Source organism: Myotis lucifugus, unplaced genomic scaffold (genome assembly GCF_000147115.1).
Source record: "Myotis lucifugus unplaced genomic scaffold, Myoluc2.0 scaffold_270, whole genome shotgun sequence".
NCBI lineage: Eukaryota > Metazoa > Chordata > Mammalia > Chiroptera > Vespertilionidae > Myotis > Myotis lucifugus.
Genome location: NW_005871318.1, coordinates 830902 through 857440, shown reverse-complemented (window position 1 = coordinate 857440; position 26539 = coordinate 830902). Strand labels below are relative to the sequence as shown.

The following is a 26539-nucleotide window of genomic DNA, read 5'->3' as shown; positions in this document are numbered from 1 at the left end:
TTCTTGGTAGTGTCCTTTGAAACACAGAAGTTTTCATGGTGACAGTCATGTCTAATTTATATTTTTTCTTTTGTTGCTTTGTGTTTTTGGTGTCATATCTAAGAAACCATTGCCTAATCCAAGGTCAAAAATATTTCTGCCTATGTTTTCTCCTAAAATTTTTATAGTTTCTGCTCTTACTTTTAGATCTTTGATCCATTTTGAGTTAAATTTTATGTATGGTGTGAGATAGAAGTCCAGTTTTATTCTTTTACGTCTGGGTATCCAGTTGTCTGGCACCATTTATTGGAAATAATTAAAGTTATCATCAGACAAATTTTTACCATGTAGCTCAAAGTAGTAAACATTGACACTATGTCAAATGATGTAGTTCGCAGTGTGCAAAAATGACTCTTACCATCCTGCACCATAGGTAACCCTTATGTTTTCTTAAAGAGGACATTCCTGCAGAGCCCCCTAGAAGTTGGTTGGTTGTTTTTTCTGAGTGTGTGTGTGTGTGTGTGTGTGTGGACATTGGTCTAAATGTGGAGAAGGAGTGTATTTTAAAGTTCACATAAAACTTTCACTTACTCGGTGTATAGTTTTTGCCAGGCCTTGTATTATGCTTTGGGAATTAAAAGATAGGCCTGCTACAGAGTAGAATCCCAGTAAATAATTGTTGAGGGATGGGAGATAGTTTGGAAAGAAGATATAGTCCCTGCTTTCTTCAAAGGTGCAGAAAAATAAATAATATAATATGAAAGGCTATAATGGAAGCATAGTGTGTAAAGCGAGCTAGGAACACATGATATTGAATGTATAGTTAATCCAGCTGATTAAAAGAGAGTTGAAGTGGAAAGCACCTTGCAGATTAGCTGGTAATGTTGTTAGAGTGTTGTGTTATTATTGAATACAAAAACATTTACTTTTAGACCTTGGCTTCTCATCTTTGATCATGACCTCTGTTCAGTTACTCTTTGGTAGAGTCGTTTTTTTGCCTTCAATAAGGAGGAGACAGTTTAGAAAATCCAAGGTCTAATTTCCCTCTAGTGTTCATGGTCTACTTTCCTAATTGTTGTTAATAAAAAACACAGCAGTTTTTAAAATTCAGTTACTATTTATTTCCTTTTAGGACTTTTTCCAAGCTCCTCCTCAACTTCCCCATTTAGGGGTGAAGGAGCAAATAAAGGACGCTTATGTTTGTTTGGTTTTTAGCTCATGTTAAACTCTTGACTAGCTTTGTGGGCTGTGTAAGGGTAGGCAAATGGTATGATATCAAGAAATGTATTCCCAGAAGATTAATGCAATTGAATTTCTTGCCTAATGTGTAGTTTATCGATTTAGAAAATAATATTACTTTTTAAAAAGATTATTCTGTTTCAGAATGGCATCCAATATTTAGCATCTAGATATGTGCATCAAGAACTTGGACTTTCTGAAAAATCACACTGTGGATTGTGATTTTTAAGCTAATAACTAAAATACACACTGTTCTAAACCTACCTTCTGTTTCCTATGAGGCAGAGTCATAGTTTGCACTGTCACTGAACAAGTGTGAAATTTGTTGGTGCAACCTGTCCTGACAAGCTTGTATTACTGTATATTTATAAAAGGATCAATAGCCTTATTCTATCTCCATGCATTGTATTTTACACAGTTGTTATAAACAAAAAGAATACCACATCTTTACTGCCTGAGAACAGATTCTTTGATATGGGAATTTGTTTAAAAGTTACCATTGGCCCTTTGTTTGGCTATACTTTTGAGCAAAAGAAAGGGATCTGTGCATTTTGAGTAAATTAATACCTAAATCTGTTTATTAAGCCCTCATTATGTTGGCAACTCTTGACTCATTACTTACAAGAGAAATGAATCCTAAATGTGTGATGTAGGTAATGTTAATTTTCTTGCAAATCCAGGGTGAGTCTTTGGTGGACATTTAACATGAGACTATCAGAAATAGAAGGTACCTAAGAAACTACGGTATGTGGTTCAGATTTTATCGTTTTCTAGATAAGGAAATGGAGGCCTAGAGAAGTGACTGGATTGCCTTGAGTTGCATAGCTCATTAGTGGTAGAGTATGTCTCAGTACAAACAATAGAACCTCAAATAAATATAATATTCTGCCTGTAGTTTGATTGTATTCTCTTGAAACTGAGTTAACAAATGAGGTAGATATACTCCATTTGACTCCTCATACATCTGACAATTTTATAACCAAGAAAACATAGTCTAATTACTATGTATTCAAATGATTCCCTATATTAGGTCTCCATGAAAAACTATTTTAGAAGGAGCTTTATAGAAAAAGGTTTGTCACCTCTTTTTGATTATCCATTCTCATGCTTGACAGCCATCACTCTCAAAAAGATTCCCTTATATTAGAAGGTCTCATATTTGGGTTCCATGAATCACGAAAAAATCCATATTATGTGGGTTTCTGAACCCCCTGAAATTATCTACATAATTTAGTTCATATCTTTTATAAATTTCTCAACAAACCACTACCCAAGATCAACCTGGATTCTCAGTCTACAGTTTACTAGTTTCTTTTTGCCTTATCTTCCTTGGAAGATATGTCCTATCCTCTATATTATAACTCTACATTAATTAATTAATTAATTAATTAATTAATTAATTTGGAGGTTATTAATGTCTCCAAATGAATAATTCAGATCAGTTTAACTTTTCTCATAGGATTTTTTCCCTCCACAATTTAAATCGTTTTTATGTCTGCCTTTTGATCCCTTTCAAATTTTTTATAAACCTGAAAACCAAGGAGCTCAGAATTAGAAATTATATAATTAATGAAGATCTAATTTAGGAGCTTGGATCTGCTGACAGTGAGTGGTTTTAGAGGGTTAGGGGCAGCAGAAGTAAGACTGCTGAGATAGGTCCAAGAATGCCCGCCCCCCACACTCCTCATCCCACTAATGAAGGCTGGACAGACAGATCCTTGATGTCAAAAGAGGGTATGGGCCCAGAGGGTATGGGCCCAGGTAAAGGACAGCACATTTCAGAGTTCAAAGCATGGTAAACGGATCCTGACTAAGGAGTCAGAATAGTGAGTAGGAAACAAGCTCAGACCTGAGATGAAACAGAATCCCACAGAAAGTCTGCATATGAACAAATTGCCACCTTTCTTAGTAAAAATCTATCCGTCTTCCAGTATTGAGACTCTTCTCTTGAGGCGAGCGCTCGTCTTCCTGATTTCCCTTCTCCTGTAACTGGTGCAGCCACACCAACCTCCAGATGTTAGATTCCTGAGAGTTATGTTCCCAAAAGGTGTGACTAATGGAAACAGTGGGATGAGGCTTACAGCTATAATATATGAAGTAGGTTATCAGAGTTACTGGGGCTGGAGGGATTATAGACAATTATGGGGCTCTGATGAAACCATGGGTGGGCTTTCTTTCCAGAAGGAAGGCACCAAATCCATATTATAAAAATAACTTTATACAGTTCAACCAGCCCTGAAACTAATTCATGGTTAATAACTCCTGGCCGAGAAATGTATTCTGTATTTTTTATCTATTTGTTTCCTGTCCTTTTATTAATGTTTTATATCATTGTTTCAGTTGCTATCTGAGCTATGCTAAGGAGGTTTGGGCATGCAGTTTCCACATGTGAGCCAAAAGATTAACAGGGGAAACAGCAACACTGAGACCATGGCACTGGGGACAATGAAGATTTGAGAGAGAACCTTGGACGGGGACAGGGGCGGGGGGTGAATTTGGGGATAAGAACTGTGCCAAAGAAGTCCAGCACCCCCTTTTCACTAATGTTTCTCTCTCTGTTCCTGTGCTAGGGTCTAGGCTTTATTTTAGCAACTAAGAAGCAGTTTCGGCCAGCTAGAAGGGGTCAAGGCAGAGACGGGGGAAAGGGACATATGTAATACTTTCAACAATAAAGATTTAAAAACAAACAAAAAGAAGCAATTCCTTTATGAATCCTGTGATGCCATACTGATGCTGAGCCAGTTAGTCTTACATAGTTCATATTAGAGCTGCACCCAGTTACCAAACAAGGCTGGCCTGGACCCTCAGGCAGTGGGTGAGGCCTCTGGCGAGGGTAGGGTGAGAGGGTAGAGCAGAAAGAATGGCTTTGGTAATACAGCCTGAGCTTCACTCATGGATCTTAGTGACTGTTGTTAATTTTACTCATCCATATTCTCTGGCAGGCCCTCTGACTCTATCTAGAGGTCTTAAATATATAAGACTAGAGGCCCGGTGCATGAAATTTGTGTCCTTGGGCGGGGGGGCGTCCCTCAGCCTGGACTGTGCCCTCATGCAGTCCGGGAGCCCCCAGGGGGATGTCCAACTGACTGCTTAGGCCTGCTCCCCGCCCCCCCCGGGGAGTCGGACATCCTTAGCACTGCCACAGAGGCAGGAGAGGCTTCCGCCACCAATCACTGCGCTCACCAGCCCTGAGCCTGGCTTCTGGCTGAGCAGCACTCCCCCTGTGGGAGTGCACTGACTACCAGGGGAGCTCCTGCATTGAGCATCTGCCCCCTGGTGGTCAGTGCACATCATAGCGACTGGTCGTTCCACTGTTCAGTCGATTTGCACATTAGCATTTTATTATATAGGATTGAATTTAGAGAGTAATTATATAGATAATTCAAGCTAAATAAAACCTCATTTGCCACAAGTTTAAGATCCTCTAAAACAGAGTACCTAAATTATCCATGCAATACGCAACGCATATGTTAGCTATTAAAGATGGTAATGGTTATGATAATGTTTTTTCCAAATACTCTGGTCAGCATTTGACCTTATTCTGAGACCATAGAAAATACTTTCACCCTGGCTCTGTGGCTCAGTTGGTTGGAGTGTCTCCTGATACACCAAAAAGGTTGTGGATTCAATTCCCACTCAGGGCACATTCCTGTGTTGGGGGTTTAATCCCCAGTCGGGTGCATACAGGAGGCAACCAATCAATGTTTCTCTCATATCTGTCTCTCTCTCTCTCTCTCTCTCTCTCTCATCTTCTCTCTTTCCTTCCCTCCCTCCCTCCATTCCTCTCTCTAAATATATCCTTGGAGGAGAATTAAAAAAAATTTACTTTCTATACTACATTTTGACACTTAGTATCTATCCTACTTTAGATGTTACTATTTTATCTTCATAATGAGATTGTGAACTTCTTCATAGACAAAAACAGGCAATATAAAACTTGCTGAATTCAATTGAAAATTGGCATTTACTTTCTTTACAAGCCACGTGGTCTTCATTTTGATTCTTTTTCCTCAACAGAAAATGAAAACCTTAGCAGAAAGAAGGAGGAGCGCACCATCTCTTATCCTGGATAAAGCCCTACAAAAACGGCCTAGTACCAAGTAAGCGAAAGCTTTGTATTGTACATTTTGTATGTGCTACACTTCATGTTGTTTTTTTGTTATCAGCACCAGAATTCTCTGTTTAATGATAGAAACTATGGCTTCTGTTCTGAGGTTATTTGAGAAGGCCTGTTCATTTTGTGAATCATAAAGCATTTTAGAGCTGGTATGTATGCTCAGGTGTTTTAAAACTGATTCAGAAGTGGATCTCATCACATAATACACAAAAATGCAAGTTCCATACACTGTTAAAGTTTATTTATAAAAATAAGGAGAAATCGGAATACTACAATATGAGTTCTTTTAACCACCAGGCATGTTTGGTTATGCACAAACCTTTGCCTGGTTCTTTATCATAAGATGATGCCTGAGCATGGGTATAAGGCAAATTTTTACCCATTTTAAATCTAGAGAAAGGTTAATAACATTAAAAAATGGAATCTTGATTTCTTTTATGCATTTTTGGTTAAATTAATTTATTAGTGTAATTTAAAGTTGAGAAACAAGCTAAGTATCTGTTGAAATGGCCATTTTACCTATTGAGTCTGAATACTATTTCAATGGATATTTTAAGAAAGTCATTCATACTGTGTAGAAATTGAATGGATAGTCAATCATTAATTTATTCATTAATTTTTAAAAGGCATTTTGACTCAGGAATTTTATGTTCAAAGAAATCCTGTAATAATTTTCTCCTAATCTATGAATCCTTTTATGTAAATAGAAGTCTATTTAGAGTGAGGGTATATCTGCTATTTCTATGAAAGATGTGCTAATTTAACATAAAATCTATATGGAAGCATGGTATTTTTTTCAATGCCAAAAATGTAATATAGCTAAAGCCCAATCAAACTTTCAAAATCCTTAGTCATTCTCAGGACTCAGCAAGTTCTCAGACTCAGGCAGCGCCCTCACCTGCCCCACTGCTGTCTCCCCATCACCTCTGCAAAAATTGGTGCTTATATTAGAGTCACGAATTATTCCTGCCTCAGAAATATGATGGGTTTTATGTCAGATAACCACAGGGAGAAAAGTTTATTTAAGGTGAAGTGTCATATGTTTTAATCTTCAGTTTCTTTCCTATGAGTCTCTCTGGATTTGTAATATGAGTGCATAGTGCTGGGGAACAGAACCTTTACCTGTCTTATAGAAATAATGCTTTTACTCTAAGTAATGTTGGTGCTTAATGTATATGCCCCCTCACACACCCCCCCAAATAAAAAGCTGTTGGGTATTGAATGTGTACAAAATATTTGCAAGTAAAATAATCCCAGGATTGGAAAGAACCTTAAAGGTCATCTAGTCCAGTGGTTTCCAAACCTAAGTCAGTATTCTGCAGTGAGACCCAGTCATGCTTTACAAAAACTCTTCAACAATTATTTGTTGCATGAATTAATGAATGAGCAAGTGACTCCATTTCCAAACCAAAATAGTAATTTAGTCCATTGGCACAGTAGTTTCTGACTTTCCTGCCCTCCTTTAAGCAGCCAGTACAAAGAGAATTTCCTTTTTCACTGGTATTATTTGTGAAATTCTGGCTAGGGAAACAGGGAGATTCCTTTCAGCAAAATAATTCTGAGTTATTATTAGGAAGTTATTTCATGCAGCCAAATACCACAAGAACTCATGTATGTGGTCCAGAGATGACACACATGTTGGCATTCTTGTGGTATTTCTTCACTGTTTACTTAGGGATAAATTCAAACTCTCCCTCCAGAAATTCACTTGTTTTGATATGGCATTCAGCCCACCTTACAGAACCCACACACAAATGTTACCCACTTTTGTTTAAAATTACAATCTGTTAGCACTTTCAAGTTGGTATTCACCTGTCCATCTCCATCCTTACCTCCAAATTAGTTTCTTGTGTCTGTGCTGTTTGCAAGACCTTGTGCTGGGTGCTGCAGGTACAGTACCTCTTAAAGCTCTGCTCCCTGCTGCCGGGAGGAGAAGGCAGTGCTGGAGGAGCACTGTGGTCCCACAGAAAGTGCATGGGCCTGGGCGGCATTCAGACGCTGGCTCTCTATCCTGACTTCCTGTGTGGCCTCAGATAAAGGAACCAGTCTCTGCCAGAACCGGTTTGGCTCAGTGGATAGAGCGTCGGCCTGCGGACTGAAAGTTCCCAGGTTCGATTCCGGTCAAGGGCATGTACCTGGGTTGCGGGCACATCCCCAGTAGGAGGTGTGCAGGAGGCAGCTGATCGATGTTTCTCTCTCATCGATGATTCTGACACTCTATCTCTCTCCCTTCCTCTCTGTAAAAAAATCAATAAAATAGATATTTAAAAAAAAAAAAGGAACCAGTCTCTGATCCCGTGTTTTCCGCTGTGAAATATTAATCCAGGGCTTGCATTACAGAATGTGAAATGAGAAAATAGGTGAAAAATGCTCAGAAGATTGGCTTAGTTATTCGTTGTGTCTTTCCTTCCCTTACATATACAGTGGGGCCTTGACTTACCAGTGTCCAGACTAACGAGTTTTTTGAGATACCAGCTGTCTCTCACCGATTTTTTGCATTGAGTTGATAGAGTAATTTGAGTTAACGAGCTCCTTAACGAGCTCGGTCTCTGAATGAATTAAACTCTTAAGTCAAGGCCCCACTGTATTTCATTTTCAAGCTTTAAATGCCCTTACTCATCCAGCGAAGTCAAGTTTGTTAATGCAAAGCACCTGCTCTATCATTACAGCATTATATAACTAAAAGTTACTCCTTGAGCCTGCCTCATTATATAGTGGAAATTGAGTCAAAGACTTGCCCTAAGTCACACAGTTAATTCAGCATTAGAAACAGGGCTAGAAACCCAGGTCTTTTGGTCTTGATGGAATATTCTTTGCAGTACACAAGCAAAAGTTGTATGATATAGTGTCTAAGAGCATGGATTCTAGACCCAAATTGCCAGGTTTGAATCTTAATACTGATCTTTGGTATGTTTTTAAACCAACGATAATAAACAAAACCTATCTCATAGGTTGTAAGGCAGACTAAGTGGGGTTTATATGTGTAGAGAAGTCTGTGGTACTTTATGCTGAATGTCTAAAGGCTATTTATTATTGTTACTAACAATAGTAGCAGTAGTAACAACAGAAGTTGAAATACACATTATCCTGGAAGAGAGATTCTTCTCATGGCAGATGGGAAGTAAAAAATATGAAAGATGCCGTCTGGAAGCCAGCTAGATGCTAACATTAAATTCACTTTAACAAGATGATTATAACTCTAGGTCTGGCCTGAAGCAAGATTAGCTCAGAACATTTTGGATTTATCTTGTATTTTAAGTTTTGAGAATTTTTTTAAAATTTATCTTTATTGTTGAAAGTATTACAGATGTCCCCCTTTCCCCCTCATTGACCCCCCCTCCACCCCACTCTTGCCCCCCGCCCCCCGGATGTATCCTTGATAGACCCTGACAACTCTTGAGGTCTCCCTAGGATAAGGTCAAAGTACAAAGTACGTACACTTAGGAGGATTCTGGGAAATGAGGGCTTGGGACACAGAGCAAACTGGCCTGGTTTGCTCGGCCACTGGAGGTGAAGAGGCTCTAACCCAGTGGTTCTCAACCTTCTGGCCCTTTAAATACAGTTCCTCATGTTGTGACCCAACCATAAAATTATTTTCGTTGCTACTTCATAACTGTAATGTTGCTACTGTTATGAATTGTAATGTAAATACCTGATATGCAGGATGGTCTTAGGCGACCCCTGTGAAAGGGTCGTTCGACCGCCAAAGGGGTCGTGACCCACATGTTGAGAACCGCTGCTTTAGGAGGTTCTAGGTGCCAAAGCCATGAACCAAGAGCAGACACAACTGAACTTGCTGGTAAGGATGCTGGGGTGCGAGCCCAACCAGAAGGCATTGGAGGACTAGGAAAGCAGCTGTTTGCTAACAGGCTTCTACTTTTCTTTAGTCAGTTCACTCCTGTTGTGCATCACACACACACACACACACACATGCACACGCGCACACGCGCACAACATTGTCCTCCTCAGACTGTCCCCCATTATGTGCTACAAATTCCTCATCATCCCACTTGTTCTTTGTCATGTGAGCATCATAATTTTAATATTAGCCTAAAGTAGATGAGAGTTTACCATACTTTCAAATGCGAGGAGAGCATTTGTACTTGAGTAGTTTAGTGAGGATTGTGGTCAAACCTTTCATAACAGAATGAAAACGTACCTCTTCCTATGGCGGTTCAGGGTGAACTTTCCAGATATGGTAATTGGAATAAACTGAATGACCTAAAGGCCACTCTTACGCTAAGACTCTAAAATAGTTATGGTAAGTTTGATATAATTTAAAGAAAAAATCAGTTTAAAAAATAAGTTACTAGACTTTCTTTTAGAATTCTATAAACTTCTGTGCCTAGGTACAGTTTCTAGATATAAGACTTTTAAATAAAATTTTGAATTTTAGAGTAGCTTTTAAAAATATTTAAGGCCTTTTTTAAAATACAGTAAACTATCGTTGACCCCTGAACAACATGTGTTTGAACTGCATGCGTCCATTTATACCTGGGTTTTCAATAAATAAACAATTGGCCCTCTATCCCCAGGTTTCCCATTTGTGGATTCAACCAACCACTTGTCTGTATTTCCAGTGCTCAGTTTGGATGTCCATTTTATAAAAGGAACTTGAGCATCCGTGGATTTTGGTATCTGTGGGGGTCTGTGGGGCCCCAGAACCAATCCCCTTCAGATACTGAGGGACAACTGTAGTTAAGTTTTGGGGGAGACAAATTTACAAGATGGATTTTCAACTGTAGTGTTCTCAGCAATCCTAACCTCTGTGTTGTTCAAGCGTCAACTATATACCGACATGTTATCTTAGAAAAAAATCTGACCCAAACGCTATTCATTGTGCTGCCTTGCTTACATGCCAGTTGGCTCTACAGAAGGCCCATTCCTACAGTTTTGGACAATGTGTTCTGAGGTTTTAATTGACAGACCCATGGATGATTCAAGATATGGGATTAGAAGAGCACAAAGTAGAAATTTATGGCAAGAAGATTGCCAGCGGCGTGCAAAATCCCTTCTCTCCTTGCAAGGAACATTTTCCAAAGTTGTAAAATTCAGATGTGAAGGAAAGAGACAGCAATTGCTTTATAAGGTGGCAAAGTTGGCAAATTTTTACCAAACTGGAATTCGTTGCTTTAAGGAAAAGGCATCCTTTATTATCACTTTATTATTTTCAAACTACTTTTCATATTCGTTAAAAAATGATCAAATGCATCTGTTCCTGGTGTGCTGTGCTGTTTTCCTATGGCAGGATTCTGGGCGGAAAGCTTTAGAAGATTATATTAAACCTCCCCACATTCTAGTGGGCTGGGACAGGGCCAAATTAATTTATTTTTTCACTTGCAGAGCAGCACATCCATTTAATTTCTTCATTCCATCTATAGCCTAATTTGCTAATTGCAGTTATGATTCAATTTTATCTTCCATTTTGGCACCAAGAGAACACTACCTCATTAGTGAATGTTTATTCACCCTTCCTCACCTCTCTCCACAGGGTTAGCAGGCTGTCCTAAGACATCCGTACTGTTTTGGGCTCACTACTCCCTTCCCCAGTACAGCTAGGATTTCTCAGAGGAGGTTTTGAATTTCACGACTGACTTTCCTTCAGAACCCTGAAAAAAAGCACACGAGAAGGAAGCAGAAGAATAATTGTTACTATTATTGAGAAGCCTCATACTATTGTGATTTAAAAAAGTGCAAGCTCTGGGGCCATTCTTCCTGGGCTTGAATCTGACCCAGCTTCTTCCGAGGCGTGATAACTTCAGCAAATTCCTTAAGCTCTCTAGGCCTCACTCTCCTCATCTGTAAAGTGAGGATAACCTCATGGGGATTGAGTTAATATTATAAGGTATCTGGCACATTGTATTACATAAGATTTTTATTAAATGAAATTATCCAAGCTCTGACCAGGTCGTGCAGTTGGTTGGAGCGTCATCCCACTCACCAAAAGGTTGCGGGTTTGATTTCTGGTCAGGGCACATACCTAGGTTTCGGGTTTGATCCCCATGTATGGGAGGCAACCAGTCGATGTTTCTCTCTCACATTGATGTTTCTTTCTCTCTCTGTCTCTCTCTCCTTCCCCGTCACCCTCTCCCCCTTCCTACCTCTCTGTCTCAAATTAGTAAAAACATATCCTTGAGTGAGGATTAAAAAATAATAATTAAAAAATTAAACAAAATTATTCAAAATATATAAATCTTTATGCTTCCCTATCACATGATGTCTAATTTTCTTAGTGTTCCACATGTAGGTCTTGTTCTCTCAACTTGACTATCTGCTTTTTGAGTGAAAAGAACCTTGCTTTCTACTCTTTAAATCTACATGTACAGTGTCAGGTATAGAAAGAATATTCTATAAATATTAGCTAAGCTGAATGTGGGATTCCTTTCTTGCCCTAGCCAAGTAGATCATCTCTCAGTTGGAGTGAAAAGAGAGTGAGAGTCCACTGCTGCCTGAGAAGTAATATAGGCAGTGTTGAAAAGACACACAAAGAAGTGACAATTGTGGAGTGACCAGCTGTATAGTGCATATTGATTTAACTAGAGGCCCAGTGCACGAAATCATGCATGGGTAAGGGTCCTGCCGGCCCGCCCTGATCAGTGCCCATTGGGCCAGCCAAGGGGAAGGGTCGAAGGCAGTCGGCCGGCCAGCCCTGCCCCCTGGTTGAACTCCCAGTTCAACTCCTGGTCGAGGGGACAATTTTCATATTAGCCTTTCTTTATATAGGACACTTATAAATGTTTAACTTGTCATCTGTATTGTGAACTATTGGTTCTCTGACACAGAGCTCCTGGTGTAATGAGAACACACAGAGAATGGATTCTAGTCCCTGCTCTATCACTAGATGATCCTGGTAGTCTCCTGGCCTTTCTGCAACGAGGACTCTTTCCTCATCTGGCAATGGTAGGGGGCAAGGCAGAGTGTGGTTGCTTAAACCCTTTACATTCTTCCTCCACCAGCCCCAACTCTACAATTTTGTGGGTTTTTTTTATGCTGACCATAACTCAGTCATAAGGAGAATGGCAAATTGTATCAATAGTCATTGCAGACCCTTTTATCGCAACTCTGAAACATCTTCAAGAGTGTATCTGTCACACTGCTGGAGATTATGCCTTCCATCATTTCAGGGAAAAGGCAAACATTTGCTTCTGTGGGACTTTTGGTCAGTCTATTGTCATAATGCCATCTTGATAACCAGCATCCACAGTAACCCCAGTGCATCCTACTTCCTGGTATACATGCCTTTGTCTGATCCCTCCCCATGTTGTAGCAGAGTTGATCTGTGTAACCAATAGGACATGGCAAGAATGGTAGTATCACTTCTGACATTAGGTCATAAATTACCAAGCTTCTGTTTCAGTTGTTCTCACACTCTCTCTGTCTCTGAGCACTTGCTCTGGGTGAAGCCATGTCCTGAAGAGCCCTATGGAGAGGTCTACAGGGGAGGAACTGAAGCCTCCAACCAGCAGCCACGCAAGTGAGCTTGGAAACCGGTCTTCCAACCCCAGCCAAGTCTTCAGAGACTGCAGCCTCCTCAGAGACCTGAGCCAGATCCAGCCAAGCCTCTTCCTGGTTCCTAACCCTCAGAAGCTGTGAGATAGTAAATCCTTGTTGTTTTAAGCTGCTGTGTTTTGGGGTAATTTGTTATGCAGTAATAATCAATGTAGTAATCTTCAAATTATGACGCTAGTTTTCTGGGATATTTCTTCCATGTACCATTTATGTGTTCTTATGGCTAGAGGTAGAAAGATGGGAATAGGCACTGTTTCCATTTATAAATGAAAATGCTTATTCCCCATATCATGTAATTTGTTAGAAAAGGAGACAGATGATATTCTGTCTTTCTAAACAGCTATGTTGAGATACAGTTCATACCATATACTCTACCTATTTCAAGTGCACAATTGAGTGGTTCTTAGTACATTCACAGAATTGTGCAGCCATCACTATAATCTTAAAGCATTTTCATCCCTCCTAAAAGAAATCCCTTAGCCATTAGCTTTCATTCCTCATTCTCTCCCATATCCCTCCTTCCCTTATCTCCAGCTCCAAGCAGCCACTGAGCTCTTTTCTGTTACTATAGCTTTGCCTCTTCTGGACTTTTTATATAAATCCAGTCATGCACTCTGTGGTCTTTCGTAACTGGCTTCTTTCAGTTAGCATAATGTTGTCAGCTTTCATCCTTGATGTAGCTAGTATCAATACTTCATTATTTTTAGTTTTCAAATAATATTCATTATATGGATAGATACACCAAATAATGAAATATTATTTTGTGTATGCACTCATCAGTTGAGGGATATTTGCGTTATTTCTACCTTTTGGCTATTACAAATAATGCTTCTGTGAACATTCATGTATAAGTTTTTGTGTAGCACATAATGGGGGATAGTCTGAATAGGACAATGTTGGGGTGTGTGTGTGTGTGTGTGTGTGTGTGTGTGTGTGTGTGTGTGTGTCATGCACAACAGGAGTGAACTGACTAAAGACAGTTAGCAAACAGCTGCTTTCCTAGTCCTCCAATGCCTTCTGGTTGGGCTCGCACCCCAGCATCCTTACCAGCAAGTTCAGTTGTGTCTGCTCTTGGTTCATGGCTTTGGCACCTAGGAACCTCCTAGAGCAGTGATGGTGAACCTTTTGAGCTCGGCGTGTCAGCATTTTAAAAAACTCTAACTTAACTCTGGTGTCGTGTCACATATAGAAATTTTTTGATATTTGCAACCATAGTAAAACAAAGACTTATACTTTTGATATTTATTTTATATATTTAAATGCCATTTAACAAAGAAAAATCAACCAAAAAAATGAGTTCGCGTGTCATGCGTGTCATAGGTTCGCCATCACTGTCCTAGAGCCTCTTCACCTCCAGTGGCCGAGCAAACCAGGCCAAGCCCCCGTGCCCCAAGCCCTGGTCCCTCAGAATCCTCCTAGGCAAACTTCAAACTTCTTCCTAGGGAGACCTCAAGAGTCTTCAGGGTCTATCAAGAATAAATCCAAAATGTTCTGAGCTAATCTTGCTTCAGGCCAGACCTAGAAATATAATCGTCTTATTAAAATGAATGTAATATTAGAATCTAGCTGGCTTGCAGACAGCATCTTTCATATGTTTTACTTCCCATCTGCTATGGGAAGAATCTCTCTTCCAGGATAATGTGTATTTTGACTTCTGTTGTTACTACTGCTACTACTGCTAGTAATAATAATAATAAATAGCCTTTATACAGAAAGTATAGATTATATACCACAGACTACACATATAAGACCCACTTAGTCTGCCTTGCAACCTATTCAGCTAAAAACACTTTCTAATTTCCCTTTTGATTTCCTCTTTGACATATGGGTTGTTTAAAATTAAATGTGATTTTTAGTATGACAAGATGTTCTTGGTTCATCTTAGGTATTTCCTGCCTCAGGCCTGTAATTAATTATAATCTGGATAGTGGGAGCATTCATTGCTACTAGGTTGGTATTCATTTCTAGGTCTTTTCAGTAGATATCATTAAAATATATCTTCTTTAGATACAAAAAATGTCATAACTACCCTGGCTGGTGTGGCTCAGTTGGTTAAGCATCGTCCTGTGCACCAGACGGTTGTGGGTTCAATTTCTGGTCAGGGCACATGCCCTGGTTTCTGGCTCAATACTCAGTAGGGGGCCTGCAAGAGGCAGCTGATCAATATTTCACTATTACATTGATGTTTCTCTCCACCTCTCCCTTCCTTTCTCTCTATAAGGCAATAAAAAATATTTAAAATAAAAAACATCGTAACCAAATATAAATTGATTTCCAACTTAGATTCAGGGCTACAAGTGTTTTACTTAACCTTCAGAACAAGCGTATCAATACTACCACCACCAATATGATTTCTGAAGTTAGTTTTATTTTTTTTAAGCAATTATCTTTATGGCATATCCCAGTAGTCATGTATAATCATATTACTGTTTTTGAAAGTCATTTGTAATATTTTTTCTCTATGTGGTAATTTGGTTAATTTGTTTTAATTTCATTTTTATAGTTTTATTAAACTTTATTGTATAAATGAAAACTAAGATTTTAAGTTTTATAGTTTATGATATTGTGGTTTTATAGACTTATGGAAAGCAATAAAATTTTTATAGTTTTATAAAATTTATAATTGTGTAAATATTTACATAGTCCATTTGAATCTATTAAAACAAGATATATTCAAAGAAATTTAGTTCCTGTTTCTTTCTCCTCAACCTTGTGTATTTTTCCTTTGCCATTGATAACTTAAAAAGTTCAATTTTATTTAATCAGATATGAATGTATGTTTTTATCCCCTTTCTTAAAAAATAATATACTGCATACTTTTTCTACCCCACTTTCTTTACATTACAGTATATCTGTATGGCCAGGACCTCGTGGCGCAATGGTAGCGCGTCTGACTCCAGTATATCTGTATGATCATTTCATACTAGTATATAGAGATATTTTTCTTTCTTCTCTAAAGTTTTTTTGGTAATTCATTGTTTATGCATGAGTACCATGGTTTATTCAGCCAGTCCCGTGAAGATGAATGATTGGTTACTTTGTTTTCACTTTTTGCTATAAATGATCCTAGAGCAAAAAATAAAATAGCAATAAAAGCTTGTACTTGTATAACTATATATAGTTGTGGAGGATGCTCCACGTCTTCCCTTTGTAAAGGTTGTAATTTCCACTTTCACTACTGATGCAGAAAAGTCCCTGTCCTACCACAACCTCCCTCATGGAATGTATTGGGATGATGGATGTATCAGGGTAGTTTAAATGTAAATTTCTACTGGTGTGAAGTGAAACATATTTTAAATTATGTTATGCTAAATAAATGTAAACTAAATTTTAAAATGTCTACTCTGTTAAACATAATCAGAAATGAAATGAGGACAAACACCCATCAGTGCAATTGAGAAATATAAAATGTTCTTTACATAAAAATAAATGCTGAATTATTTTTTCAACTATGCCCGTTTTTTAAAAGTATACTTTGTATGTGTTAATGATGAGAGTGTCTCTGAATTTTTCTTAAACTGAGCACTTACACCCAGATAATGTTTTCATATCAGCATTATAGTAAGAAGTAAAATTTTTACTAAATTTTCCAATTAACTCATTTTTTTGTAAAGATCGTTTTTCAATGGACCTCTGGATGTGAAATCCTTGTCCTCCTGCTAATTTCCCCCACTGTGCTCCCTCCAGCATTTCATTTATTACAAAAAATGAGCTTATGGTTGTGTCTGTGCATCTGGATACTGAAATGAACTACTAGTACTTCCTCTTGGACATAGTAATTGTTTGCTTTTAATGAAAAATGAAATACAATGAAAACAGGAAAAGAAAACAAAGAATTCAGTACCAACTTTTTATCTTTTACCCTCCAGCAAACATTGGAGAGATGGGATGACTTTACATGGAACCACTGGTTCAACAATGGTCCTCTGATATATTGGTTTTGGAATTATGCAAATTTCTAAACTGAGTATCAGTACTCTTCAATGTAAAGATCTGGGTTTAGTTCTCATTGGGCTGAATTTTTTTTAATCTAATGACAATTAGAGATAACTAATTTGTGGGGTGGGGACATTTCATTATTTTCTAACATTGTAACTAGGAAAAATCTTAAATATAAACAGAAGTTTATAGGATAGTACAGTGAATACTCATATACCCACTACCTGTATTTTATCTGTAATTGACATTTGCCGTGTTTATTTCATCTATATTCATTTATTAGCTCTCTATTTGTTTATGAATCATTTGAAATTAAATTAAAACATAGTGCTTTCATCAAAATACTTATGTATAAAACTCCTAAAAATACAACATTCTTCTTCTATACAACAAAACCTTTATCACACTTAAGAAAATTTAAATTTCCCTTAACATCATCTAATGCCTGTTTTATATTCAAATTACCCTGATAATCCCTACATTTTTAAATAACTATCATTTTTAAACCAGGATTTAAATCAAGGTTCACAATTACATTTGGTTGTTAGGTATCTTTTTTAAAATATATTTTATTGATTTTTTACAGAGAGGAAGGGAGAGAGATAGAGAGTTAGAAACATCGATGAGAGAGAAACATCGATCAGCTGCCTCCTGCACACCCCCTACTGGGGATGTGCCCGCAACCAAGGTACATGCCCTTGACTAGAATCGAACCTGGGACCCTTGAGTCCGCAGGCCGACGCTCTATCCACTGAGCCAAACCGATTAGGGCTAGGTATCTTTATCTCTTGTAAAATAGAACAGTCCCTGCAACTTTTTTTAATCCTTATTTATTAATTTTTTTAAAGAGACTAGTCCTAAATTCTAGATTTTTTTCTGGAAAAGAGTCAACATAATAGTTACCTATTTTTGTGTAACAAATTACTTCAGTATTAGAAGCTTGTAACAGCAAACACTTATTACTCCACACACAGTTTTGAGAATGAGAAATCCAGAGGCAGTTTAGCTGGGTGGGCCTGGCTCAGTCTTTCATGAGGTTGCATCAAGGTGTCAACTGGTACTGCAATCTCTGATGGTTTGACTGTAGCTGGGGGATCCACCACCAGTAACATTCACTCACTTGGTTTTTGGCAGGAGGCCTCAGGTTTTTGTTGTTTTTGCTTTAAAAAAAATTTTTTTAATATATCGCAAGGTCTGCTGTAGTGACATGCTAGTCCCCAGAAAATAACCCAGTACCGTCCTTGTCAATAACATACATGCTCAAGTTGACCAGCCAACTCATATTTCTAAACCCCTGTGTGTGCATGTGTCTTTGAACCAAAGCCACGTGGCTCGGGTGACTGTTGCTGCTATAACGTGCTTCTCCTGTTGACAGACCAGTGTCCACCCTCTCCAGAGGGCGGGCAGGGCGCAGAAACCATTACATGGTGAGGGTTTTCAAGCACCGCTACCCTCACCCACGCAAAAGGAGATTCTTATTTCTAACCAGACCACTGGCCTCAAATTTGGCTCCCGGTGACCAGAATGGTTTTCCTCCTTTAGAAAAAGCACACGTGTCTGCACACCCATATATAAGTTCTTTTCGTTTTGCATTTAAATACAAAAACACTACTCCGCTCCATGTTATAAATGAGGACCAGGCAATGAGAATTTTCTTCTTCTAAGGTAGGGCTGTCCACCCTAACCCTTTACACTGAGCTTGCCTTCCAGTGGGGCCAGTTAGCCCCAGGCCAGGGAAGCACAGCAGGTAAGAAGGCATCTTCCTGCCTAAGCCCTACACTTTCCTAATTCTCACTTTAATTAGAAAACTGGTTATAACCTTTTAGGAAATGGAACTTCCCACCAAGAGGAAATACCTAATCTAACCACGGAGTAAGCCCAACCCCCGCCCCCCTTTAGCTCCCTTAAAGCAAAAAGTCCTCCCCTCCCTTCACAAATACTGTGCTCACCATCTGTACTGTAGACGCCTATTGGACAAACACTTGATGAAGTGAAAGTCGTATTTCCCTGTCCCCTCCCCACTAACGCACTATAAAGCTTCAATGATGGGGTGGGGGGTGGTGTATATGAAGAGATTAAGAACTTGACCCCTCTATTCTGGACAAAGAAAGCAAGAGGTGTTAACTGGGCATGAGGCATAAAAAAGGCCTTGATATTCCACCCATTCATTTACAGCTGTTACGACAAGAGGGGCCAGGAGTGGAACGGGATGAGAAGTAATTAGAAGGGGTTGATGCTGCAGGTCTAGTCCACTTAGTTTTTGTGCTGGAAGGTCTCATAACCAATTTCATTGAGAAGACACGTGGGGATGAGAGTTTCTGTCACCGCAAAGGAGTCACACTTGGCAGAGGGGCTCGGGGCTTCAAAGTAACCCTTCTCCTGGCCGACAGCCCAGAACGCAGCTGCTAACGCTCGGGTTGGCCCCTCTGGCAGAAAAGTCATTGATGTTGGAGGTTTCTTCAATCCTTTTAGGCGCCTGGCATTGTCCCTTCCACTTGGGATATGAGGCTGTGGTACTGGTGCTGCCTGCTCAGCCTCTGGATGGACTCGAGTCCTCAATGTACTTCAGGCCATTCTCCTCTCGCATGGCCTTGGTGCTTGAAGGAGGCCTGTTTTCTGCTGCGTGGTGTCTCCATAAGGTTGCTAACAACATGGCAACTGACTTGCCCCACAGTAAGCAATCCAAGAGAAAGACATGCATGCACACACACACATGCAGAGAGAGAGAGAGAGAGAGAGAGAGAGAGAGAGAGAGAGACTGATCAAGCTGAAAGCTAGAGTATTTTTCATAATCTCATCTTGGAAATGACATAGTGTTACTTCTGCCAAATTCTCTTGGTTATAGGGACCAGCGCTAATATAATATTGGAGGGCACATAAGGGTATGAATCCTATGGGCAGATATCATGGCATGCCAACCCACAGGCTGGCCATTACAGCCCACATTCTGGATTTCTCCGATTTCGTTGCCTTGTCATTAAATGTGTTCCTTTATTTCCCCAATATTTCCGATACACTGAAAGTTATGTCTAACTGCTTGGTTATATTTAGGCAATCATTGTGTGCAAGAATGCTTATAAGTGAAAGAGTGTATTTCATATTGCATCACTTCAGAAGGCATATGTCCGGTTACCTTACTTGGCGAGGATGACCTGATATCCTTGTAAGGGTCTCTTTTCCCTTTGCCATTAGAAAGTAATCTGTGAGTTGATAGTTTGACCTTTACTAAATATTATGGTTTTTTGGGGCAAGAATTTGAATTTCATGTGATTTTTCATATCACTAGTTAACTTTTTGTGCTTTTGTTATCTGCTGAGCGCTTTTAAATATATGACTTCCACAGAGCCATGAGCTAGATACTTTTTAATGACCCTCATTTATAGGTAAGAAAATTTTACGCTCCTAAAGTTTAAACATTAAGGTGCACAACTAGTAAATGGCAATGCCCGTATTTAATGTCAGGTATGTCTGACTCCAGAACCCATGCTGTTGGCAGTACTGCTTAGAGAAAGAATGGGAGAACTTGCACATAGAACTTCACAAAGTGGAAAAACAGGTCTCTTGAAAATACAGGGAGGAGCCCAGGTGGTGAAGGGGGAAGCTGCTGAGGTTGATATCTGCTGTTCCACTCTGTGCATGACATTGTGGGCAGAATTCCCTGGCTACAATCAGAATCATGGCTAAACTATTCCAGGCAGATGAGAACTGTGCTATTTTAAAGATTTCTGGGGGCTAATGTAATACTCAGGAACTCATTCCTTGGCAAAAAAAAAAAAATTCCTCTAGAAATAGAATTGTGTTGTAAATTTACATATATATGATGCATAGTTGTGGTTACAACTATAACATAAAGTTAAGATTAAGGAAAGTATTTCAGTGGATCCAGGCAGTTTTATTGGAGGGTGTGAAGGAATAGAGGGAGAAAGGAAGAAATGGGTCTCGGTGGAAAAGAGAACCACTTACTCCTTTATGGTTAGACCTTGAAAGCAATGCTGACAGATCATAATTTTTGAGATAATGAAAATGTTCTATCTGTGGCTAGAGCTACTATATTGAATTATGCAACTTTAATGGTTACTTACAAATTCAAGTGGAATTTAAAGTTTCTTAATTGTTTCTCTTCATCTCAGATACATACATTTCTCTTTCTATACTAATAAGGAAATATGGAGTCTTAGAATCATGGAATTTTAGAATTGGAGAGACTTTCTCTAAAACAATTATATAGATCTTTCCATCAGACTTTCTTATTTCACAACTAAGGAGCCTAAGACTGAGCAAGATCGAACAGCTTAGATTACACAGGAAGGGGAGAGCATAGGATAAAGCTGTAACCATCATCAAAATGAATAAGAAGAAATCTACTAGTACTGAATGTTTAATGCAGTTCTTAAAGTGTCAATTTAAAGTAACTGGGAGCCCCATTTATTTTCTTTTTCATGGGTCTTTACTGGTTTTCTTACAAGAAAGATCAGAGGTAAATCAGGAGATGGAAAAGATGCATGCAGAATGGTACAGGCATGCAAAAATTGATTGGTTTCATCTGTGAGATGGGCATGAAACACTGCCTTCTTCCTCAGAACCTTTTGTCTTAGTAACAAAAGCCAGCAAGGGAGGGATAGCAAACCTTCTCACCATCAGGTCCAGGTGAAGTGCCATTGCTTCCAGGGAGAGCTAGAAGCAAAGCCCATCTGCCTGTTGGAGGGGAACATCTTCCTCACCTACAGGACTTAGGCAAATATTCCCTGCTCTGGATGATCTACCCATATGGGAAGGGCAGAAAAGCCTCTTAGTCCCAGATTCTGCACCAATAAAAACAAGAGGTCTGCTACCACTGAGGGCAGTGGTTCTCAACCTCCCTAATGCCACGACCCTTTAATACAGTTCCTCATGTTGTGGTGACCCCCAACCATAAAATTACTTTCGTTGCTACTTCATAACTGTCATTTTGCTACTGTTATGAATCATAATGTAAATATCTGATATGCAGGATGTATTTTCATTGTTACAAATTGAACATAATTAAAGCATAGTGATTAATCGCAAAAACAGTATGTAATTATATATGTGTTTTCCGATGGTCTTAAGCGACCCCTGTGAAAGGGTCATTGGATCCCCAAAGGGTTGCGACCCACAGGTTGAGAACCGCTGACTTAGGGGGAAGCCAGGAACTCTTCTGTCCAAAATCTGTCACAAATTCAAGGCAGAATGTGGCTGCCATGGGCTTGAGGAGAGACAAGAATATGAGAAGACCCTACCTCAGGTGCACATACTCTGCCAAAAATTGAGACAGACCAGGAAGACTGAAAATCTCATGTGTCCCCATGAAGAGCCTAATGCTGGATAACAAGCAGTAAGAGTCTACTTCTAGGGCAAGAGGAGGCGCCAGTGAAAGACACCCATCTCTCCCTATAGGCATTCGGGAACTGCTAAAAGCTGAAAGAGGAGCATGGACAGTATTTCAGGCCTCACCCTACGCACTAGGCAACAGTTGTTCATCACTAGAAGAATCTAAAGTCTGTACACTGAGGTTAAAGATAGCAACAACAAAACCCAAACACAACTCAATGACTGACTAAATTGCCTCAGCCACTCATGCTAATGGCATAACAGAAGAAGATGCAGGCCCACTTCCATGAGTAAATACTGTCTACCTCAGTTTCTATTGTTCTTCTATAACAGTGTCCAGTAATCAATCAAAAGCTTCAAAACACGTTAAATAGCAAGAAAAAACCCACTGCTGATAGATAAAACAGCCAACCAGATTGAGAAATGAAACAGATACCAAGGGCATTAAAACAACTATGATTAATATATAAAGACTGTAGTGGAAACGATAGACCGCATTCATGAACAGATGGGAAATTTTATCAGAGAGATGGAAACTGAAAAGGAATCAAATGCGCTATCAAAGATGAAGAATCTTTCAACGGATTTATCCTCAGCCTTGGCCAGCTGAAGAAATAATCAGTAAACCTAAAGATGGACTAACAGAACTTTTCCAAAGTGAAGCACAAAGGAAAATGATGTGAAGCATCCAGGAGCTGCAGAACAATATCAAACATAAATGAAGCAGAACAAATATTTGAATACATAATGGCCAAGAATTTTACAAAATTAATGAAGTTCAGAAACTCTCAAGCTGAATAAATAAAACCTAGATCCTCTAACGGTGATGGGGGAGGGAGAACTTCCAGGCCAGAGGGGCACCTGGAACTCTCAATTCCGTACTGTCCCTTGACTTGCATACACCACTGAGGATCTCTCCCTAGTTTTACAGTGTCAGCACACTGACAATTTACGACTCTGACCCAAGTATTGATACAGGAATCTTCCCTTAGTGCCAGCATCACAGCCAGGAAAAACTAAGCAAAACACAGAACTGCCTTTCTCAATGTGTGTTCAATGTACATGAAAAACTTCTCAGATGTTCAGGTGGGGGTGGGGGGAGGAAGTTTCTTTGTCGGTTTTCATGGTACATAGTAAAAGCTCTGGAAATAGGAGGTAAAGAAACCTCTTCAATACGGTGTTTCCTTCAGGGTCCTTTTTCCTGGTATTATGTATTATGTCTTCACAGAATGTAAACCATAGAAGGGTTAGGATTTTCTTTTTCTTGTTCATCGCAGAACTGTGCCTGACAATTGTTAATTTATTCAACAAATATCTGTGACAACTTTCATGCAGTGTACATTCTAGTGGGGGGATGTGGATAGCAAATCACAAATTAGAGTATTGGTAGTAAGTAGTGTCTGGTATTAAAAAACTAAAATGAGGCAAGAGAGAATGACTACGTGGATGGCTGGACATATATTAACGTCTCAGAGAAGAGATTCAGACAGATGCTGGGCTTTAAGGGAAATAGAGACAATGACATGCCATGAGAAAATGTCACTTATAAATTAGGCCTTGTTCTTTTCTCCCTTTCTCCTGGCCATCTCAATGCCAGCCCCAAGGAACTCCACTCTTTGATAAGGTACCAGATCAAAGAGTAGGTACTCCCACCTACTTTAGACACCTGCCTCTTCCCATGTCACTAACCCTTACAACATTTGCCACCTTCAGAGAAGACTCATGACTAGGTCTATAAGGGGCTTTATAAGACCATAACAAAATAGACATTCATCATCATCATCATTAATTCAGCAAATATTTGACACCACTAGGAATACAGCAGTGAACAAGGAAGACTAAAGCCCTTATTCTCATGAAGGGCAGGGAACCTGACTTTGTTCTGGTAAGACAGGAAGGCTGGCGCCCCCACCCCCTGCCATCACCATCACCACCCTCCTTTTGTTTCTTCTCTTTCCATCACCACCCTCCTTTTGTTTCTTCTCTTTCCAAAGGCTTTCCACTTAGTTTTCTAGTTATTGAAAGGAGCGTAGAATCTAGGCAGCTCAAATGTAGTCACTTAGACTCTTTTTGTGGAATACTAACATTCCTTTTAAGATATCCAGAGTTGAGTCAGTGGAGAAGCCTTTTCTGAAGAATAAGAAGAGTGAAACTTTTATTGCAATTCAGTTGTAGTCTGTTTCAAGATTTGTCCTTAAATCTTCTTCAAACCCCTAGATTTAGAAACCTCTAGAACGTATTTCCAATATAATTTAATTTGGAATGATAGAAACGGTAGAGCACTTTCCCACTAACCTCTCTTTCGGGCAAGGCCTCTATGACAGGGAAATTAGCTCTATCACTTGTACCGAATGGTCACAGAAAGCGTGTTATGGCCACACTAAAATTTTCACAGCCTGGAAATAAACTAGGCCACATGTGTGTTTGCTCAGCTCCACCAACACAGATGCAAGACATGCTTTCTGCTTTGTTAAGGTAATGATGTCATTTTAGCTATGTGAAAAATGACTTCAAATGTGGTTTGGTTTTGGTTGAGCTGTCAATTTTTATTGTGTCTAGCTTTTAGTTTGTGGGTTTCACGCTTTAACATGCACCAGCAGTTATTTATAAGTATTCCACTTATTACTGACATCTTTAAAACTTTGAATTAAACAGAAAGTAGGACATTTGCTTCTTCGTATTGATTTATGATCATTGTGATCAATCTCTTATAATTTGAACTTGAGAAAAAAATTGAGAATGACAAAAGGATTTTTAATGACTGTTCCCCATGACTGGTATTCAGCTGGTGAGCATTTTAATGCTTCTTATTTTTCTTTAGTTCAATTGGATTTCAGCTCAGCAAACATTTGTTCAGTATTTTGTAAGGAACAGAACTGAAAGGTCTGCCCTTGCATCAGGGGTTAGACTTCCAAAACCATCCAGGGCATCTTCACACATGCTTTGGTACATGTGCACAGAACCAAGTCTTTGGGAGGGTAAGTCTGAAAGTCTGTTAATTTTGGAAAATGAGACGATTGGCTTAGGTTAGTTCTAATAGCTTTTAGTTTTTTCTCACTTTTTGGAATGCTTTGATCATTGAAAAAAAACCCGCCACTTTGAACTAAATTGTGTGAAGTCAATTGTTCATCTTTCTGGAATTCTCCTCCATTCCTCTTTTATTTTTATTTAGGGGCAATGATGGAAAAAAGTTCCAGAAATAGAGTGGCCTGGGTGGAAAGGTGGACTGCAGTCATGGTGTTAGGTAGACAACAGATGCAACTAATCAAATGGGTCTGCCTCCCCTGAAGAGAGTTATTGTCTTTACCTGTGCTCACTGGTAAAGAAAGGAACCATCCATCCAGAGAGGGGAGGACCACTCTTTCCCATCCCTATCCTACCTGGCTAAACAGCATTAGTACCAACGCAGGTTCGTAGCAAAGTGGCTCCAGGGTTTGGTTTTGGTTTCTGAGTGATAAACTGATTTCTCCACTTTACTTTTGTGGGTGGAGAAGAAGCCAAGGACACTTTTGTTTCCTTACCTATTTATTCTGAAACATTTGAGCCCTCTGTGTAAGTGATAGTGCTAGAAACAGGGGATCAGAAATAAGACATGGATTGTACCTTACTACACAGTGTAAATAGGAGCGTATCATTGATGTAGTCCCACCAGGGGTGACAGCTCTGGGTGAAAAGGATTAATATTGGAGAACAGATCATTTCTTTAGAGTAGTAAATACAAAAATATTTCTCTTCATCTTTAAAAATGTTTAGCACAACATTTGTTGTCGGTATACTAGCATATTGTATATGTTCAATGTAAAGCTTTTATTTTAAGGCTTGGGTTTACTTTTGTTTGAAATTGGAAAGCATATTATCTTTTAATGCTTTCAAGGGTTAATTAGATTTCCCAGCATAGACTTGCATAAAACACCTGAGATATACTATGTCAGCCCTCTCTAAAACAAACTACATGATCTTTTTAATATGTTGTTTTTATTCTATCTACAGTGAGTGGTTTTTAGTACAGTAAAACAACCAGATTACCTGGAAAGCTCAGTTGCTTGAATGTTGGGATACTTTTATCAAAAATAGACAAATGAGAGTATTTCATTGCAGGCTAACAGCTGAGCTTTGCTTATTTAAAAAAGCATTTCATGTTATGGTGTGGGACTTATGAGCCTATTCCTTTTGCTGGAATCATAGTGACTGGTGTCCCTAACAACTGCAGAGGCCTAGTCAAGGCCTCAGTCATCTGTACGTGTGTGTCAGAGTGTGGTAGGCAGGAAGGTTGTTCAGTCCCAGAGGTTGAAACAAAAAGCATCCTTGGCTTGGTGGTAGTTATTTAAGACTTTCATGTACAAGGTGATTTTAAAGCATCTTCTTGAAAACTGAAATAGACTAGCTGTCAAAGAAAGTGTTCTGAAT

At 39.1% G+C, this 26539-nt stretch overlaps 1 protein-coding gene across 1 annotated transcript in view; it reads left to right on the top strand.

The window, feature by feature from the left end:
- Nucleotides 1-5208: 5208 nt before the first annotated feature.
- The window catches only part of ARHGAP20 (Rho GTPase activating protein 20), a 68726-nt gene continuing 47395 nt past the window's right edge, over nt 5209-26539 (top strand). The window contains exon 1 of the mRNA XM_023762985.1: nt 5209-5318. Within this exon, the coding sequence (XP_023618753.1) occupies nt 5239-5318 (80 nt within the window). The 5' untranslated portion in view covers nt 5209-5238. The remainder of the gene's footprint in view (nt 5319-26539) is intronic.